The following is a 22,578-nucleotide window of genomic DNA, read 5'->3' as shown; positions in this document are numbered from 1 at the left end:
TGCTCATAAGATTTTTCTATTTGTCCCCAAAGCTTCCTTCTTCATTTTAATTTCAAGCCTCTCACATAACTGTTTCATGACAAACATCTGTTCCACACACTCTCTTCCTTACCTAAACCCACACAATTCTTTGCATATCGATCATTTTGTCAACTACTTTGTTTGCTCTATCAAAATCTTTCCATATACTTTCCTTGATATACAAAGGGACACAGTCCCCCTGTATTTCATATAGTTTCTCCACCACCTTCAACTTTATATAGTGGGACAGTTATTCATTCCATCCATTCCTGCAGAACTTTTCTCTTATCTAGACATACAGTATATAATCTTTCAGCCATTCAATCACACTCGCCACTGTACAGAAACATTCTGTTTTCAATCCCGTATACTCAACTTTATATTAACTCTTTCAACCCCTTTGAAAGTCAGCTTTGAGTCTTCTCTATAATACCATATTCTAAAACTCCCGGCAAACATCCACCCCAACAAATGGGACTGCACTCACTTCAGACCACATCCTCGCTTTACATCTTTTACTCTGAGATCCACATCCTAGCTTTACATCTTTTACTCCACTAGTGTTGAGCTCCCTACACACATTGTGCCATTCACCTGCATACTGTTTTAACCCTAATGCATCCTGGACATATAGGCTCTTTCTTCCCCAATACTTCTTTCACTACATCTATCTAGCAATTTCTAAGTATTCTCTTCTCCTTCTTCTTCTAATACAGGCTTCCCTCCCATCTTAAAATATATCTCAAATACCATACGTTTTCCCTCCACTAAACTCATTTTCACATCCTGAACCTACTTTTTTATTTAATCCTCCTTCACTGCAGCACATCCTTGTCTACCTTTACCTGTGGGTGTCCTGAAGCTCTCTGGGAAGATATCACTAACAAAGGGTCTTGAAACTTCTCACGGGATCCCTTCCCTAAGAACCTTATGGCCCCCACGCTTGTGGTAAAGTCCTCTTCTAGGATGCTTGCTAGCCTGCCAGTAGCCTGTACTCCTTCTGGGAAGGCAGCCCCTGAGGTGGAGCCACCTTGGGGAGCTGCGCTTGCTCCCTTTGGGAAGGCAAACCTTAAGAGATTTCTTCCCTAAGGAGATTTGGTCTCCACCCCTGTGGGGCACTCCTTCTCTGGGGATGTTTCCTGGCCATGGAAGGAGCCCTCTCTCATTCCTGAAGACGCAGACCTAGAAGAGAGCTCCCTTGCCCAAGGTGTCCTGTCTTTCTCTAGGAAGGTATCGAAGAGGGTTGAACTGGAGATCCTACTTGAGTAAGTTTTCCCCAAGAGAGAAAGATATACCTCCGCCAGGGGTATATCCTAGGGTATTATTAACAATATAGAAGAACTGCCTCGCTCCTAGGAAGGCAGCAATATGGGGAGGGGGGCATCCCTGCTGTAAGTACTCTGGCTCCTATTGGGGAGGATTCCTAGAAAAGGAGTGGATTCGTAGTGAATCCATGTGAAACGTTCCGGAGCAATCCGTAAGTGCTACAAAATTTGAAATGGGAAATGAAAGCGACTCCCTCTTTGAAATGATGAAAAGCGAGTTTTCCTTTGCCTGCGTTACTATTCGAAACACTCTCGAAAAGGTTTTATAGTGAAATGCCAAGGTTAAAGCGCTTCACTGTACGTCCTAAATTCTTGGTTCCGTGGTTCGCGCCCATGAGCCGACGAATTTCTTATCACCTAAAAATTCCCTTCCGGTTAACATATATAAAATTATATTGAAATTCCGAGATAGAGCGAATTAGATATTAAAGGAAATTTGTAGCTTCAGGCGTATTTATGACTCACGGTGATGTGATACATATACATACATAATACATACACACACACCAAACACAAAAACACACACATACATATAAATATATATATATATATATATATATATATATATATATATATATATATATATATATATATATATATATATATATATATATATATACATATATATATATATATATATATATATATATATATATATATATACGCATATATATAAAGATATATATATAGATATATATAATATATATATATATATCATATATTATATATGTATATATATTATATATATATATATATATGATATATATATATATATATGATACTATATCTTGGTACGTGTGTATAAACCTATAACACGAGTATCTACGTACGTTCAACACTAACTCATTTCTTACAGAAAAACCGAAAGATCTCAACATCCAGTACAAGAACGAAGTGCTACATATTCTTAGTGCGTATAATATATGTATCTACGGACATTCACCACTAACTCAATTGTTTCAAAAAACCAAAAAGATGTCAAAATCCAATACTAGAAAGAACTGCATGTGCATCAACTGCACCGAAAAAAAAACTTTGTTAAGCATTGTCATTCCAAAATACTAAAGTCAAACTGAAACAATACCATATGCATCGTACTACACCAGAGTCACGCACGGAACATTCAGGAAAGGACGGCTCAAGACAGAAGATAGAGATGACTCACGAGAGAAAAGAATAACGCAGTAATTTCCGTGATAAGCTTGCTCAGCTGAAGGGTGGATCCTGAAGAGGACTGGAAGGTCATGGAAGATTTCCAGTCACATAATGTTATGCTGAACAGAGAGAGAGAGAGAGAGAGAGAGAGAGAGAGAGAGAGAGAGAGAGAGAGAGAGAGAGAGAATGAGTCTCAACCAAGGGTGATTATAAACTGAAAGATAGACAGACTGACCACCAACAGGCGTGGCATAGGACTTGACCGTAAGATTCATCACCTGCAAAATAAATAAAATATCTCTTTATGATGATGATATCGATGATCATGATAATAATGCTTGCATGGCGGTCATCATCCCAGACGGGTGTCAGATGGCAATGTTTGGCATTTATAGGTTCCTTGGTGATACCATCCTCCCAGCGAAGCGGATGCCCTGTTGGATAATGGGTATATATATACCCACCCCCTTCAGAACACTCCCTCATTCTCTGCCTCGTGCCCTTAGGATACAGCCTTGTGCCCTTCTGGTCTCCGCTAAGCAAGGAAGCATCTACGAACATGAAGATCAGGTGAGAACCAGAGACTTACTTTTAAAAGTCTAATTTCCTTTGGTATAAACTGTGCTATATATTCGACTGCTTGAGAAATAGAGTATACTACACAATAAATAACCAACAGCTTTCATCTTTAAACTTAAAGTACCGAGTCCTAAGAATACCTAAAGTGTGATGTATATCTTTCTACAAGTAACCTGTTGGTACTTCACTAAATGTAAGAGTACTTATCATCCCTATTTCGCTAGTAACTTTAATTAGGCTCATGTATTATTAGCTTTCAATTTATCAAGTCAAAACCCTTTCAGTATTGATTTCCCTATAGTTACTATTTCTTAGAAGAATCGTGAACTAAGATTTGGACAAAGATAATAATAGGAACGTTACCCGTCACAAACGGAGGTATCTGAACTAGACAAACACCTCATATTTCAGAAATAAATACAATGCACAATTGCATATCGTATACACATGTCCATAATTCCGTGTAATAAAAAAATTAGCTACTTCCTGACAGAGAGAGAGAGAGAGAGAGAGAGAGAGAGAGAGAGAGAGAGAGAGAGAGAGAGATTCTTTTCATTTCATGACAACTGCTTCGTTTCAAATTTATTTGGTCTACCTAATTTCTTCTACGGCATCTATGACCTAAGTTGTTGTGACGCCATGGTACAGTTTCACATCAATCAATCAATCAATCAATTGACGGACGCTCAATGTACTTATTTTTCGTATAATTTAAACGGACCAACTTCACAGACGTCGTGAGGTGGTTAAAAAAAAAAGCGAACACGTTGGAGGGAAAAAAGGCATCCGGAATTAGACAAAATATCAGACAACTGATATTTCCTTGTGGTAACAAATTACGTCATGAAATGGAGGAGAGATAATGGATCAACAAGCCATTGCAAATGACATCCCACTCATTGTAAAGTCTTTAACGACCTTTCAAACATCCAGTTTCTGGTCATAAAAAGCCACAAAGAAGCAGCAGCGTGGGAGGAGTAGTTGGGTAGGGAGGCGCCCCCCCCCCCCCCCCCCCCGAAGGATGGGTCATGTCACGCATGGATAGGTCGAATTCGCTAGATCCCTAATCGCCAGTTCATGACCTGCTGTCTGTGTAGTATCCTAAGCCGCCAACAAAAATTCATTTACTCAAATATATTATGTGCGGTTGAGCTGAATAAACGGATGAACGTGAAAACGAATGAGTGGATGAATAGGAAAGCATAATTAAGCTGATGGTGACCTGTGCTTGTACCAAAGACCAGCCTCATCCCATTGTATTTAGGGTCTAGAGAGTATAGGCATCGCCATCTTGAATTGATTATACCTTGATTGTAGTAGCAGCCTTCAAAATCGAAAACCCAGCTACCCGTCCACCCCCCCCCCCCTCCCTCTCTCTCTCTCTCTCTCTCTCTCTCTCTCTCTCTCTCTCTCTCTGAATATACCTGGGTCTAGAAGAACAGCCACATCGATTTAGCTAAAAGCAAATGTCACCTATAGTAGAATATGATTAAGTTGCGCAAACCGAATACAAAGTCATTATTTGAAAAGTTGAACAGTTCTTCAATGTTCTCGTTAAAAAATCAGGATAGTTGTCTTCGTGATTTAGGGAAATAACGAGCATATTTTCTCCAATCCAAAAGTAAACTTCAGAGATTTAAAATTTCCGTCTTTATTTTCCATTTCTTTTACCTAAGTCCTGTATATATATATATATATACATATATATATATATATATATATATATATATATATATATATATATATATATATATATATATATCCCTTGCTATTTTCTTTTATATATGTTGAGCTCTGAACCTCCATACTTTTTTCATAATACATGAGTCAGCCTTTGAAATTTGTACCTCGGCCGAAAAAAGATTTTAAACGGACTTCAACTATTTTCTAATTTACAAAAAATAAATAAAAAGGAAGAGATATGTACAGTGCATTATTTTCATTATATAATAAGTACTCCCCCTCTCTCTCTCTCTCTCTCTCTCTCTCTCTCTCTCTCTCTCTCTTCTCTCTCTCTCTCTCTCTCTGAATATACCTGGGTCTAGAAGAACAGCACATCGATTTAGCTAAAAGCAAATGTCACCTATAGTAGAATATGATTAAGTTGCGCAAAACCGAATACAAAGTCATTATTTGAAAAGTTGAACAGTTCTTCAATGTTCTCGTTAAAAAATCAGGATAGTTGGTCTCGTGATTTAGGGAAATAACGAGCATATTTTCTCCCAATCCAAAAAGTAAACTTCAGAGATTTAAAATTTCCGTCTTTATTTTCCCTTTCTTTACCTAAGTCCTTGTATATATATATATATATAATATATATATATATATATATATATATATATATATATAGATATATATATATATATATATATCCCTTGCTATTTTTCTTTTATATATGTTGAGCTCTGAACCTCCATACTTTTTTCATAATACATGAGTCAGCCTTTGAAATTTGTTCCTCGGCCGAAAAAAGATTTTAAACGGACTTCAACTATTTTCTAATTTACAAAAAATAAATAAAAAGGAAGAGATATGTTCAGTGCATTATTTTCATTATATATTAAGTACTCCCCCTCTCACTCTCTCTCTCTCCTCTCTCTCTCTCTCTCTCTTTCTCTCTCTCTCTCTCTCTCTCTCTCAATATACCTGGGTCTAGAAGAACAGCCACATCGATTTAGCTAAAAGCAAATGTCACCTATAGTAGTATATGATTAAGTTGCGCAAACCGAATACAAAGTCATTATTTGAAAAGTTGAACAGTTCTTCAATGTTCTCGTTAAAAAATCAGGATAGTTGTCTTCGTGATTTAGGGAAATAACGAGCATATTTTCTCCAATCCAAAAGTAAACTTCAGAGATTTAAAATTTCCGTCTTTATTTTCCATTTCTTTTACCTAAGTCCTGTATATATATATATATATATATATATATATATATATATATATATATATATATATATATATTATATATATATATATATATATATATATATATATCCCTTGCTATTTTTCTTTTATATAGTTGAGCTCTGAACCTCCATACTTTTTTCATAATACATGAGTCAGCCTTTGAAATTTGTACCTCGGCCGAAAAAAAATTTTAAACGGACTTCAACTATTTTCTAATTTACAAAAAATAAATAAAAAGGAAGAGATATGTACAGTGCATTATTTTCATTATATATTAAGTACTCCCCCTCTCTCTCTCTCTCTCTCTTTCTCTCTCTCTCTCTCTCTCAAAGCATCAGTAAGTTCCAACTGCGGGAAGAGGTGGCGTAATTTGGCGTGTTTAGCAGATTCGCAATACGATGAGGTAGCAGGAAGGGAACTGGCATTTCTCATCTATGAAATCAGCAACAGTCCTAACCAAAAAGATACAAAAGCATTCATAGATATATTAGAAGGATATAATCCTTCAAACTGGAACAAATCTAATGAAAACATCTTGAAAATAATTGAAGAAGTTCCAAATAAAATCCAAGTGGTCAAGAGACTCATAAGAAAAATATACATAAACCAACATATTCCGACAAAGAAAATGAATAAGGAAGGTGAATCTTGTGAATATCCTAATTGATGCATTAGGAAAAAGAATGCCAAAAGCATGCAAACTGTGTAAGGTTTGGTATAGCATAGTCAATCCACAAAACCTAATCAGAAAATGTGCTGCATGCAATATTCCGACCCATCCACAGTGTGCTGAGGTAATACAAGATTTGAGAAAAGATACAAGAATTTTTTGTTCAACATGTCTATCATGGATAGACAATGTTATTAAATCAAGATTGAATGTACAAATAGTTGAGGATGAAGAAGAAGAGAAGAGGAAGAAGAAGAAGAAAAAGAAGAAGAAGAGGAAAACGGAAGAGAAGTAAACAAAAATGAAATGACAGAAAAAAATAAGAAAACAAAGAACAAGATAAAAGTATGGATGCAGAGATACTCATTGATACTACATATGAGGCAATAAAGCAGCATACCTACGAAGAAATAAATTACGATATGACAACAGAAAAGCAAATCCCGAAGAGGCTCTACCCAGATCTATACAATGACGGGAAAGAGGAAAAAATAGACAAGAAAGACAAAATCTGCAACCTTTTGAAAAGAGGGAATTGCAGATTTGGAGAAAGATGTTACTACAAACATCCTAAGATATGTCAAAACTATGAAATATATGGTAAATGTGCATACTTAGATGGATATGGGGATGATTGCAGAGATCTGCATCCAAAAATATGTAAAAAACCTAAAAGAAGGAAAAGGATGTAAGTTCGACAAAAAATGCAAATATATGCACCCTGTAGCCATGAATCATAATCAAATAAATAACCAACCAAGTAATAAAATCCAAAATAAGAAAGAAACAAATAAAGAGAGAAATCAAGAATATCAGGTAAAAGAGAAAAGCAAACCACCAATGAGATATGCAGAGGTGTCAGCAAAAAATTTCAAAGCATCAGCTCCGAAATTCACTCAAGAGATAATAACTGTATTTATTATGCAAGAGGATATTGCAGAAACGGAGAAAATTGCAGATTCAGACACAAAATGAATAATTATGATGAAGGAAGATCAAATATTATGGAAAAGTTGGATTTTTTAATGTCAGAATTTCTGGAAATGAAAAAAAGAACAACATACCAGAACAGGAAAGAGACATGGGAAAATCCTTATTACTACCAGTATTAAATGAAGGAGAAAACACGCAAACCATCATAGTGATGAATGCGCAGGGTTTAGTTACGAGTAACTCAAAAAGAAAAATAGAGTACTTAGAAGAACTAACCCAAAATGAAAAGAAAATAGATATAATGAATATAAGTGAAACCTGGTATTCCCAAGAGACTGGGAATGATGATCAAATAAAAGGGTTCCAAACTTATAGATCAGATAGAAAAAATAGGAATCAAGGGGGAACCGCAATATATGGGAAAGACAAAAAACAAGGAAAAATATATGAGAAATATAGTAACTCAGAATGTGAACTAATAGCGGTAGAATTTGAATCTGAAAAATTGATGAACATAGTAATATATAGACCTCCTAATACTAAAGAGTTTGACTTAATAATTGAAAAATTGGATGATATATGTAGAAATCACAAGGACTGGACTATTCTCCTATCTGGTGACTTCAACTTTCCTTTCGTAGAATGGAAAGAACGAATAGGAGATTGTGGTTGTACTTATACATATAAAAAAGAGAGTAATAGTAGTGCAGAAGATAAGAGGCAATTTGAAAAGCTATTAGATATGCTACTAGAATACAACATTCAACAAATAAATCACCTGCCAACAAGAAAGGAAATACTTTAGACCTAGTATTTGTGAACGAGATGAATTATGTTAAAGAAATAATAGTTTATAATGCGAATATTTCAGACCATAATGTCATAGAATTAACAGTTCATTCCAAAGCAAGTGAAAATAGAGAAAAGCAAGAAATGAAAAAGTGGGAAGGATATGGAAAATACAACTTCTACAGTAAAAATATAAAATGGTCAGAAATTAATGAAGAATTAAACAAAGATTGGGATAACATTTTCGTAAGTGATGACATAAGGGTAAATACGGAGATATTATATAAATATTGGAGAAAATAGTGGAAAAATATATACCGAAGAAGAAAAATAAACATCATTCATGCATACCAAGAGACAGAAGGATCTTGTTCCAGAAAATCAGAAAGTGGAAAAAAGGTCTTGCAAAAAAAAAAAAATGCATGGAAAGTTATAGAACTAAAAAGTAAGATAGAAAATGCAGAACAAAAGATTATACAATCAAAAGAAAATGAAAAACGGGACTTGGAAGAAAAAACCCTATTAAATATCAAGCAAAACCCCAAACTCATATGCGAAGAAGATGAATAAAAGAAGAATAGAAATAGGCCCTCTGAGAATTGGAAGGGAGATTAACGAATGAAAAAAGGTTAAATTGCAACATACTGGCAGAACGATATAAGAGAGAATTCACCCCTAGAATAGATAATGAAGATAATGATATAGAAGTAAGGGATGAAAATAGTGAATATTTAGCTGACATAGATATTAATGAAGCTGATATTGTGCAGGCTATTAATGAAATTAAAAATGGAGCTGCTGCAGGGCCTGATGGAATTCCTGCTATTTTGTTAAAGAAAGTAGTTCATTCTATCGCAAAGCCACTTGCAATATTATTAAGACAAAGTGTAGATACAGGCAAGATTTATGATGAGCACAAATTAGCATATATTACCCCTACTTTCAAAAGTGGATCAAGACTAGAGGCAAGTAATTATAGGCCTGTGAGTCTAACATCACATATTATGAAAGTGTATGAAAGGGTAATGAAGAAAAATATTATGAAACATTAATAAAAAATAATTTGTTTAATAAAGGACAACATGGTTTCGTACCCGGAAAAAGTACACAAACCCAACTGTTAGTCCACCGTGAGAACATATTCAAAAATATGAAAAGCGGAAATGAAACAGATGTGGTTTATCTAGACTTTGCAAAAGCTTTTGATAAAGTAGACCATAATATATTAGCGAAGAAAATTAGAAAACACAATATCGTGGATAAAGTAGGAAGATGGTTAAAAGAATTTTTACACAACAGAAAACAGATAGTTATTGCAAACGACGAGAAATCGGATGAAGTCAAGGTAATATCCGGTGTGCCGCAAGGTACGGTGTTAGCTGCAATACTGTTTGTTATTATGATTGAAAGACATAGACAATAATGTGAAGGATTCGGTAGTGAGTAGTTTCGCAGATGACACAAGAATAAGTAGAGAAATTACTTGTGATGAGATAGGAACGCTCTACAAAGAGACCTTAACAAAGTATATGATTGGGCAGAGGTAAATAGGATGGTATTTAACTCTGATAAATTTGAATCAATAAATTATGGAGACAGAGAAAGAAAGCTATATGCATATAAGGGACCTAATAATGAGACCACCTCACAAATAAGGAAGGAAGCAGTTAAAGACCTTGGTGTGATGATGAATAGGAACATGTTATGCAATGATCAAATAGCAACTCTGTTGGCAAAATGTAAAACAAAACGGGAATGTTGTTAAGCACTTCAAAAACAAGAAAAGCTGAACACATGTTTATGCTTTATAAAACATATGTTCGTAGTCCCACTTGAATATTGCAATATGATATGGTACCCACACTATCAAAAGGATATTGCACAAATAGAGAGTGTACAAAGGTCCTTTACAGCTAGAATAGAAGAAGTTAAGGACCTAGACTACTGGGAAAGACTACAATTCTTAAAATTATATAGTCTAGAAAGGAGAAGAGAACGCTACATGATAATTCAGGCATGGAAACAGATAGAAGGAATAGCAGAAAATATCATGGAACTAAAAATATCAGAAAGAGCAAGCAGAGGTAGATTAATAGTGCCCAAAACTATACCAGGAAAAATAAGGAAAGCACACAGGACATTAATCCACTACGCACCAGCATCGATAATGCAGCGTCTATTCAATGCGTTGCCAGCTCATCTGAGGAATATATCAGGAGTGAGCGTAGATGTGTTTAAGAATAAGCTCGACAAATATCTAAACTGCATCCCAGACCATCCAAGATTGGAAGATGCAAAATATACCGGAAGATGTACTAGCAACTCTCTGGTAGACATTAGAGGTGCCTCACACTGAGGGACCTGGGGCAACCCGAACAAGATGTAAGGTCTGTAAGGTCTGTAAGGTCTCTCTCTCTCTCAAACACACACTCATCCACATAATCACACAAACTTCTGCAAGTGTGCGCGAATGTAGTACTATATTCCCATTCACGATCATCCTCGTCTTTTTTAAAGATTTCCCGGAAACAAATGTAATCTTCTATTTATCCTTATATATTAGTTAAAACAAAGCAGTTTGTGAGACTTAAAAATAAAAATAATATTGCCACCTATCAGGTTCGCCTTTGTGTTGTTGGGTTTTCTCGCCGTGATTGGTATCTCGTCAGCAACGCCGCCAGCTGACAGGGACAACTACTACGAGCTGGTTAACCAAGACGAAGAGGAAACATACGGAATTACCAACTACGTCAGCAGGATGAAAAGGTACGACACCGATATTTAATGGGTTGGGACGTTTTCAAAGGTCCTTGACTCATCCTGTGCTCACGATACCGCGAAGGAATCTCTCGTCTCCCCTTTTTTCTTCTCGGTATTTTATCGAAGAATGTGGACAACATTTTTTTTCTATTCAAATTTAGCATCATATATGTGTGTATGTGCGTGTGTAAGTACATATATATGAATGTTTATCACATCACCGTGATTCATATATACATACATGCATTAAGCTACAAATGTCCTTTCATATACAATCAATATATTTTCATATATATGTTAATTCCGAGGTAGAGCGAATTGGATATGAAAGAACACTTGTAGCTTAATGCATATACTGCATATATATATACACATATATAGTGTATATATACATGCATACATATATATGTTCTTAAAAAATCCCAGTAGATGCATGTGACTTCATTAAATAAGCGAATACCACAGGAAAATATGCAGAAATCCAAGCGCTCTCGACTTCACTGAGAGCTTGGAATTCTGCCTATCATTTTCCTGTGGTATTCGCTTATATATATATATATACATATATATATATATATATATATATATATATATATATATATATATATATATATATATAAGGTATTTTTGGTCAGTAGCATAAAAATGAGGGTTTGACGTCAAGTAACACCTGAGTGATTTCGAGAATCATGTCCTTGAAAACATTGGACATACAAGCGTGCGTCTATGTTTGTGTACTTATTGGCACTTTTGTAGTCAGAGGTATATATATATATATATATATATATATATATATATATATATATATATATAATATATATATATTATAATAATATATATATGTATATTTATATATATACTAGCAAACTCACCCATGATAAAATACAGGTGCAGAAGTGAAAAATTTATATGTACTATTTGTTCTGCAATATTAAAATAAGGGCAATTTTTATACATACCTACTACAGAACCTCTTTGTACACAATAATATCAGTTTGTCCACAACTTAATTTCAAGTTGGCAGAGTCAGTTGCTCTGCTCGTCGCCACATACAGTTGGCCATGCGTGAACATGGGTGACGGCAGAAACACACCAACACGATCCAAAGTCTGGCCCTGCGACTTGTTTGCAGTGAATGAGAAGGCCAGGTTGATGGGAAACTGCCTGTGCCGTAACTGGAACGGAAACTGGTTGTCCGAAGGCAGCAGAGGAATCCGGGGGATGAACAGACGTTTGCTGATGTGAGGGCCTGTTGCTATCACTGCTTCGATGACGTGGGAGTTTAGCTCCATAACGGTGTACCTCGTTCAGTTGCAATGTCCATTGGCAGGATCGAAATTCCGAAGCAACATTTTCCCCCCCCCCCCCCTACCGGGAGGGCAGTCCTTCTTCAACGTTATTTTGTGCATTGGCAGTCCCAATGTATTTAAGCTATTCAAAAAATCTTGCGGATATTGATGATAATTTTCATCTTCTATTGTGTCCGAGCTGAAATATTCGTGACTTTCTCCAGGGAAGTTGTACAGAAATTATGTATGAAAATTCGTAAAGTAACTAAGTCTACGGGAATAACCAGCCTCGTTTCACGGCCAGAAACGGCTCCGTTTCAGGGAATCCCTTCTCACCCCCACCCCCTACAAAGGAGGGGGTTAGGTTGGATGAAACCCCATTGCAAACCATCTTAGGGGTCGCTACCATAACCCTGCCAAGTTTCATGCCCATCTGACCAGCCGTTTGGCCGTGATTGAATGACAGACAGACAGATATTATGCCCATTATAGTATGAATATATATACAATAATATATATATATATATATATATATATATATATATATATGTATATATATATGATCTATATATATATATATATATCTATATATATATATATATATATATATAGCGAATACCAGGAAAATTATAGGCTGAAATCCAAGCTCTCCGTGAAGACAAGAACGCTTGGATTTCTGCCTATCATTTTCCTGTGGTATTCGCTTATTTAATGAAGTCGCGTGCATTTACTAGGATTTTTTAAGCACTATGTATGCAGTATATGCATTAAGCTACAAGTGTTCTTTCTATCCAATTCGCTCTACCCCGGAATTAACATATATATGAAAATATTAATTCTGAGGTCGAGCGAATTGGATTATGAAAGGACATTTGTAGCTTAATATATTTAATATATATATATATATATATATATATATATATATATATAGTATATATATATATATATATATAATTATGTGTACGAGTACTGATCTTACAGAGAAATGTTTTCAAGATATTTTCGAAAAACCAACCAAGACACTAAATTGAGACTATCTGTTCAACATGAATGAAATTTTCAGAGACGCTGATGATGATGATGACGACGATGACAAAGATGATAGTGGAGATGACGATGACGATGACGATGATGACGACGATGACGGCAATAAGAAGAAGAACAAATCCCCGAAGAAAGAAGAGGAGCCGAAAATTGAGCCTAAAATGGAAGAAGACCCTCCCAAGGAAGAGGACCCTCCGAAGGAAGAGGATCCTCCCAAGGAAGAGGATCCTCCCAAGGAAGAGGATCCTCCCAAGGAAGAGGATCCTCCCAAGGAAGAGGATCCTCCCAAGGAAGAGGACCAGACAGAAGCCCCCGCAGAGTAAATTCGCCCACTACGTCCTCCCAGTTGTTGGTGATAACAGTTCAAATGAATAACATTAATGGTTAATGAAAGTTAATTGCACTGCAGTATGTAAATTTCTGTAATAGTTTCCATCTTCGTTATATTAGTCAATTTTACTGTCCAAACCAATTCTTTTGCTGGATATGACGAAACTGATGTAATGAATTTTATGTTCAGTATGATTTAAAAAAAATGATCTTTTTACCCTTATTGTTCATAAAAAATGGTCTTTTTACTCTTTGTTCATAAAAAGTGGTCTTTTTACTCTTTGTTCATAAAAAGTGGTCTTTTTACCGTTATTGTTCATTAAAAAAAGGTTTCTTTTTACACATAGTTCATAAAAAAGTGGTCTTTTTACCCTTAGTTCATAAAGAATTTTTTACCCCAATTGTTCATAAAAAAGTGGTCTTTTACCCTTATTGTTCATAAAAAAGTGGTCTTTTTAAAACCCTTAGTTCATATAAAACTGTTGTTTTTACCCTTATTGTTCATAAAAAATGGTATTTTCACCCTTAGTGTTCATGAAAAGGTGGTCTTTTTACTCTTAGTTCATTAAAATGTGGTCTTTATACCCTTATTATTCATAAAAAAAGTGGTACTTTTACCCTTAATGTTCATCAACAATGGTCTTTTTACCCTTATTATTCATAAAAAAAGAGGTCTTTTTATTCTTAGTTCATTAAAATGTGGTCTTTTTACCCTTATTGTTCATGAAAAAGTGGTCTTTTTACCATTAGTTCATAACGAGTGGTCTTTTTACCCTTATTGTTCATAAAAATGGTCTTTTTACCCTTATTGTTCATAAAATTGGTCTTTTTACCCTTAGTTCATTTAAATGTGGTTTTTATACCCTTATTGTTCATAAAAAAAAGTATTCCTTTTTACGCTAATGTACATAAAAATGGTCTTCTACCCTTAGTTATTCCCATAAAAAAAAAAAAAATAAAAAAAAAAAAGAGGTCGTTTTACCCTTAGTTCATTAAAATGTGGTCTTTTCAGCCTTATTGTTCATAAAAAGTGGTCTTTTTAATCTAATTGTTCATAAATAAGTGGTCTTTTTACTCTTATTGTTCATAAAAAAGTGGTCTTTTTACTCTTATTCATAAAAAAGTGGTCTTTTTACCATTATTGTTCATAAAAATGTAGTCTTTTTAAAGCCCTCGGTTCATAAAAACTGTTCTTTTTACCCCTATTGTTCATAAGAAATGGTCTTTTCACCCCTAGTTCATTAATATGTGATCTTTTTACCATTATTCATAAAATGAGGCATTTTTCCTCTTATTGTTCATAAAAAGTGGTCTTTTTACCCCTATTGTTAATAAAAAAAAAGTGGTATTTTCACCCTTATTGTTCATAAAAATGTGGTCTTTTTACTCCTATTGTTCTTGAATTAAATGGTCTTTTTACCCTTAGTATTCATAAAAATGTGGTCTTTTTCCCCTTAGTGTTCATAAAATAAAATTGTCTCTTTACCCATATTGTTCATAATTTTCCCACCTTGAACGAAGATAACCAGAAATGCCACTAGCCTGTGTTATCCAAGCGTCTAAAGAGTAGAATAACAGCATAATTATAAAGAGATGAAACTGTGCCAACGAAGGGAAATTTTAAATAGATAAACAGACAATTATGAATAATGAACTTCAGGCGCCTACGTAACTCAAGGTAACGCACTGAGCTCCGAGTATCCAGAGACCGCCAAATACAGTACGTCAACGCACAGTAAATATGTCGAAATATAACGACATTCTCGAGTTCCGTTTTCGAGAATTCTCTCGCGAGTCAAAGGGTTCATCACTGCTTGTCTGACCAGTATTAACCTGTAAGCCCAGAGGTGTCGTGACTATCGTCATAACCTGAAGCACCCGTGGTTTCATCATTGACTGACCTTCAACTCAGACCGCAGCGCATTAAGGCTCGTTCTATGCATACATACATCCAAGGTGTAGAGTCTTCTAGACCTTGCAAAACACGATGAACTGTACGCGCTACCCGTCAACTTTAGTTACAAATCTACAAGGTGCTAAAGAAATTTAAGTATAACTTAAAAGATAGAAATGAAAACAAACAAAAAAAAGCATCCTTGATAAATTGTTTACTCACAAAAAACACGAATGAAAAAAAAATTCAAGATAACTTTGAATCACGAACTTTTCGATCTGAAAGAATCACAAAAGTGAAGAGGATACCGAACAAACTTAAATTGTTCCTTGGAAGCATATTTGGTAGAGAAAAAAATAATGTCGAATAAAGTATTGGCCAATCAGAAAATAAAGTATTGGCCAATCAGAAATACTCATGATAAATAAAAGACATAAATAATGCGCTGCCTATCGAAAGCGCAAATGAGTTAAAAAAAGACTAATAAAAAGGCGTGATGCAAGCTCCAGCTTACTCGGGACGTATGCGAGATATCATACTTTGACTACTTATGCTAACAACACAAATTAAACACGTTCACATTCTCAGTTATAAGTGAAAACACAAAATAATCGAACAGACACATAGGTTTAATTTAGTACACCAAATAAATTCAAACGTGCTAAAATACAGTCAAATAGAGCCTTGGTTCAACAACGAAAACTAAAATAAATACGTTATATTTTCAGAAATAATTTTTCCGTATTGCTTAACTTTTTCATTATTTACTTGTTACATCTTTATTCTAATGAATAAATCATAAATATCCTTTCCTAAAATTCCTGTATCCTTAACTCGACGCGAAACACCTTTTTCTCAACAACAGCAAAGTAGTTTTTAGGCTTACTCCCCGAGTAAGCGAAAATCACGACCGTCAGAAACTCAAATTAAATAAAAATAGATAAATAAAAAATAAATAAATGAATAAAAATAAATGTAAATAAATAAATAATAAATTACCCTCATGCCGGAAGCCCGGCTGAAAAATGAAAAATTAGGAAAGAAAATGTATAATATTTACGCATCGAAAGAGTTCTACGCTGGACGAGTGGGTTTCGAGCTCGGCTGCCAATCCGGTGGTCCGAAGTTCCGTTTCCCTACTCTGCTAACGCGGAATCAGAGGAATTTATTTTATTTCTGGTGATAGAAATTCATTTCTCGATAGAGTATGGTTCGGATCCCACAATAAACTGTTGGTCCCGATGCTAGGTAACCAATTGGTTCCTAGCCACGTAAAAATATCTAAGCCTTCGGGCCAGCCGTAGGAGAGCTGTTAATCAGCTCAGTGGTCTGGTTAAACGAAGATATACTTAACTTCAGCTCAGTGGTCTGGTTAAACTAAGATATACTTAACTTTTTTACGCATCGAAAGGACGACATGACGAAAAATTTGTAAAGTATTACTTACCAGGGAGAGGGAATTGGCCACGTCTACGCCGTTGACGACCACAGCGCCTCTTCCCTTCGTGGACAGGGTGATGTTCTTGCCATCTCCTCCTTGTAACTGCAGATGGCCCGAGTCGCATCTTATGCGAGGTCTGGATTCAAGAGAGTGAATGCGAAAATGTTATTATACGAAGCAATGTTAAGGACATCAGTGGCTGAATCGTTCAGATAAACGAAAACAAATAAAAAAAAATCACCAAATAAGTCAGTAACAGTAAATAAAAAAATCCCCAAAACAAGATGGTTGTGATGGTGGCAGTGTCGCTTAGCAGCTTCGATTAAAAACTCGTGTAAGGAAACTGAATCTTGGAAGTGCTTAATAAATAAATGCCTAGAGAGATATTGTTAAAAAAAAAATAGCCTTTTTAATCCCAGGACTTCTAATTCACTCTTTAATATATCTCATTTATTCAATATTTTGAGTGTGAATAGTTCGGATTAGCTACTTGGATCTACAAAATGTCCTGTGTGGTTAACTTGAAAATGAGTGTAATGTGTATCCACTCTCACTTATCTTACTATAACCACGCCACTAATCACTATAAATAATAGAGCCTGGTTTATTAATTAAACGAAGTGGATATTTAGCCGTGTCTGGGCAGGATAACTATTTGACTATTTACCCGGCATTTCTGGTGCACATGCATAGACGGTAATCGCCATGGATGACATAATCACGAATGTATTCATTATTCCCTTTTTTATGTATAATCTGCTTCTACGAGCAGACAAACTACTAATTTTTTCATCGTTTCTATGACTCAACAAATATTTGATGAATGTGTGTGCTGGCTGACCCTGACTTTAAGGAATGCTGTGAATTTATTACCCACATTTCAAACTCACATAAATTTGTCAGCATAATAAATATTCCTAAACATTCCATTAAAATGAAAGGGTGATTGAAGTATAAAGTGTTTTAGAAACCTTTCGTAAAATTTTTCCTCAAGATATTCCAGATATATTGCTAGTGGTCTACATCAATAAACTCAGAAGCTCAGTTTCAACACTAACAGCTCTCGAAAAGTAATATAACATTAAAGAGCAAAAATTCTGCCATGTGGTAGAAAATGGTCTAGGCCTAGAAGGTGCAAGTAAGCTTATGTCTCGCAATAGTAAACAACAAAATTCAATTAAAATGACTACAACCTCTTATCAATAAACAATCAAGATATCTAACACTATTATTTAGTGTAAGATGGTTCCCGTAGGCTTCATCAAATTAATTAGTAGCCAAAAAAATGTTACAAGTCGTGCAAGTTTTCAAAAAATTAACAATAAAGACAATAGGTCGCAAACATGGCCCACTACCAGTTTTGAATGGTCATAGACATACCTGTCATCAAGCGCTGCTAATGAGAGGCTGGTCAGGAGCAGCGTTATGACCAACTGGAACATTTTCGTCTTTCCTCTGCAAAAAAAAAAAAAGGAGTAACCGTTAGGAACAAAATCCTTACTATAATGGGCGTTATGTCTGTCCGTCCGTCTGTCATTCAATCACTGCCAAACGGCTGGTCCGATGGGTATGAAACTTGGCAGGGTTAAAGTGGGGACCTCGAAGATGGTTTACAATGGGGTTTCATCCTACTTCCCACACCCTCCACCCGCACTCCCTAATGGGCGTTATGTCTCCGTGCCTTTCAAGGGGCGGGTAAAAAACGAGCTCGTTATGAATAATTCGCCTTACTAAGCTTCTTGGAAAAGAAATTGACAGTTTGTATCATACGTTTAGTGTATCCGCACATTGAGACATTAAGTCTGCTGCATCATTTTGATACTATACATAGAAGATGCTATTCATTAAACAAAAAATGTTAGTTTGATCATAGATTTTTTTAAATGCTTATCAACAGCAACCAGCTTCAAACACTTGCAACCAATGGAAATCGTAAATTATTTTATGTAATAATTTGAGTGTATAATGCTTCACAGCAATGCAAGGTTTTGGGTAAAGATTATGTTTTATAATATAGGCTATATATATATATATATATATATATATATATATATATATATATATATATATTATATATATATATATATATATATATTTTTTTTTTTAAGGTAGTCCATAAAAACACCAAGAGGATATATGTTACAGCAGCATTATATTTCGAAGACAACGGTTTCTCTCAACGGGAAATATAAACTAAAATCTACCCTTTTGGTGTGTGTTTTTTTTTTTATGGCTTACTTTTATTGGATGGAATTCTGACTGAACAGTAAGTATTTTTTCATATATATATATATATATATATATATATATATATATATATTATATATATATATATATATATATATATATTATAAATGTATATACAAGTACACTGTATGTATAAAGCTACTCTCTCTTAGATACTGCACTCCAGATAAAAATAATACCACATAGAAAATGAACAGCTAGCACAAAAATTTTAAGCTTATTTACCACTTCGTTCATCCACACAACAGACCCATTAACAGTGCTTCGACCCACCATTCATACACGCACACGCACAACATACTCGGCTTCTAACTTCTATCTTACATACATTCTTGCGCTTTCTGAATCAGCGTCCCTCTCTTCCAACCTCCCAACACTTAATGAAATATTCACGCTATCAAAAAATCTAGGTTTCTCCGTTTTCGCAAGTGACCATAGTACTAAAGGCGCTTTGATCATTCTTTTGGCCTAGGCTAACCTTTTGTCCACCTCTCTATTGAGCTCCATTTTTCTCATCTTATCAAGCCTTCTCACTCTACAGTATCTTTTTCTTTCCCGCCATTATCCGTACACTAAGGGGTCGGTTGCCTGATGCGCCTTCTCCTCCACTGCCTACTATCAAAGGCATCATCCTCCACCAAACCTCTTCACTCCATATCTTCCTTCACTTTATCTCACCATCTAATTCTCTGTCTCCCTCTCGATCTTCCTCCTCTAACAGGTTCCTCCCAAGCCCTGTTCACTCCCTCCTCGTCATCCATCCTCAACACATGGCCATACCACCTCAATCGTGACTCTTATCACCTCTGTAATCTTGACTAAGCCTACCCTTCTTATTTCGTCATTTTGCAATCTCTCAAGCAGCGATATTCACATAATCCACCTCAGCATTCTCATCTCTGTTCTCTCAAGCTTTACTTCCTCGTTCATTCCCTTCCACCTAGACAAAGTAAAAAAAAAAAAAAACTGCCCTAGTCGCATACGGAAGTTTGTATACAAGCGTGAGGAAATTACAATTCGCTAAAAAAATAATTGTTTTAAACAAAACATAATGTAAGCAAGATACTTACTCAGGTATTCATAAAGAACGACAGAAATCACGCACACACACACAATTAACTATAATAAACTACAATATTATGCGTCCGAGACCACAGCCGGACTCGTGTCAAAGCGTTGCCAATAGTTTCAGAACTAGGCACTTGGGCGGTCTGGCTGTAAACCCAATGCCCAGGGGAAACTGGTATAGTAGAGGGGCGGATTACCAGCTGCATATACAGAGTGGTACCAACTACATCATGATGGGGTGGGGGGGGGGGGCGGTCTGAGGGTATGGAGACGGACGGAGGGGTTACTAGAAAGCGATACGTGAAAATGGTGTTCGGTTATGAAGGAATCGAGACGGTCATTCTCATAGAGACCTAGAGGACGTGCATGGGGTTGGGGGGAGGGTGGGGAAGTTAGTGCAGTTATTGCCCCTTCACGTGGTGTACTGTAGGCTTTGCTAAAAGGTGTTAGCAGAGTCCCTTCCGCCCTTAGCTGCAGCCAAATTTCAGCCATTTACTTCACCTCCATTTCGTACCTTTCTTTTGTGGTTTTATCTCCTAAATATCACAAAATCAATCTATTTAAACAGTAGTCTTAACCTGAGTAGCGTTAGCAATTTCCAGGGGAGGCGCGAGTCCTGGAGAAAAAAAAAAAAAAATCTCTAATTATAGTCGTTATTCTCTTAACAAGAGTGAGAAAATTAATATTCAGAAGTTTATGAAAAAATGCAAAAGTGTCGCCTTGTAATGTTACTTTCCTATAGTCTACTACTCTAGTTAGGCTCGTTGGGCTGACCATGCTTTGTAATTATTGACCTCCCTTCCTATCCCTCGAAACAGCTTCTCTTTCTCATTTTTTCCCCTTTAAATCTGAGAGGGAACTGTAGACTCTTAGATGCAAGAAGTGGGGGGGGGGGGGGGGGGGGCCGTGGAAGGAAGGACCAACTCTTAGAAGGGGCGTGGTAATAAAATGGTTAAGAATCACTGATCTAAACGATTATTCTAATACCAACAGTATTGATTATACTTTTTGCAAAAGGAAAGCAGAAAGTGAAGAGGAAAGAGGGAAACCAGAAGGTGAAGAGGAAAGATGAAAAGCCGAAAGTGAAGAGGAAAGAGGTAAAGCAGAAAGTGAAGAGGAAAGAGGAAAAGCAGAAAGTGAAGAGGAAAGAGAGAAAGCAGAAAGTGAAGAGGAAAGATAGAAAAGCAAAAGTGAAGAGAAAGCAGAAAGTGAAGAGGAAAGAGAGAAAGCAGAAAGTGAAGAGGAAAGAGAGAAAGCAGAAAGTGAAGAGGAAAGATGAAAAGCAGAAAGTGAAGAGAAAGAGGGAAAGCAGAAAATGAAGAGGAAAGAGGAAAACCAGGGAGTGAAGAGGAATGAGAGAAAGCAGAAAGTGAAGAGAAAAGAGAGAAAGCAGAAAGTGAAGAGGAAAGGGGGAAAGCAGAAAGTGAACGATGTATTCATTAAAGAATTAAAATACACCACAAGTGAGCAATAAATAAATTAGAAGGGAATAAAGCAATCAAAGGGACCACAAATGCTTCTTGTCAGGTAGTATAGATGAAAGCTTGAAGTTTTCAGTTATATGCATTAATATTTGCCCTCTACCTTGCCGCCAGCGTGGCTTCACCACATAAGATTATTCTCTTCTAAATAACAATGTTACTGAAACCAGCATAAGACCTTGGGAGTTCAATGTAATTTGCATTTGGCCACAATGATTCCCTAATAGAAGCCAGATTAATGAGTGAGCATAAGTTTTGGTCCGTTTCATAACGTACGTCAGTCTTGGACAAGAATGATGATTGCTTATCCCCATAATTTAGTGTATACGTAGCTTCAGTTTGTAGCAACGGCAACCTTCGAATAAGAAACTACTTATAAGACTTTCCATGTGTTGTACTTTGATTCCATCTTCGGAAACTTGTATTATAATGCCCATTAAGGCGGGACTTAACGTCTCGAAATCCCCTCACATTACCGTAAGTTTTTATGTTATGGACACTCGATTAATATTAAACATTTCCAAAATTCAAGGTGATTTTGCCATGATGCACCGAAATTGCAAATATCATCATAATTTCGGGTGCGCTCTCTGGTAACATTAGTTAAATATATCAGTTGGTTAAATATTAAAACTGTAAATTGT

General features: G+C 35.7%; 2 protein-coding genes across 2 annotated transcripts in view; one reads left to right on the top strand and one right to left on the bottom strand.

The window, feature by feature from the left end:
- LOC135207051 (cubilin-like) overlaps nt 1–20,613 on the bottom strand; it is a 252,388-nt gene extending 231,775 nt beyond the window's left edge. The window contains 3 exon segments of the mRNA XM_064238684.1: nt 17,145–17,274; nt 18,519–18,593; nt 20,456–20,613. Coding sequence (XP_064094754.1) covers nt 17,145–17,274; nt 18,519–18,580 — 192 coding nt within the window. The 5' untranslated portion in view covers nt 18,581–18,593; nt 20,456–20,613.
- On the top strand, nt 2,979–13,998 carry LOC135207042 (serine/threonine-protein kinase rio2-like). Its single transcript, XM_064238672.1, has 3 exons — nt 2,979–3,071; nt 11,000–11,146; nt 13,493–13,998. Exons 1-3 carry the CDS (start codon nt 3,061–3,063, stop codon nt 13,794–13,796), a joined length of 462 nt encoding a protein of 153 aa, XP_064094742.1. The 5' UTR covers nt 2,979–3,060; the 3' UTR covers nt 13,797–13,998.
- Nucleotides 20,614–22,578: the final 1,965 nt, after the last annotated feature.

The sequence above is a fragment of the Macrobrachium nipponense genome, chromosome 31 (assembly GCF_015104395.2).
Source record: "Macrobrachium nipponense isolate FS-2020 chromosome 31, ASM1510439v2, whole genome shotgun sequence".
Taxonomy (NCBI): Eukaryota; Metazoa; Arthropoda; class Malacostraca; order Decapoda; family Palaemonidae; genus Macrobrachium; species Macrobrachium nipponense.
The sequence above is the reverse complement of the archived record's forward strand: the minus strand, read 5'-3'. Positions and strand labels throughout refer to the sequence as shown.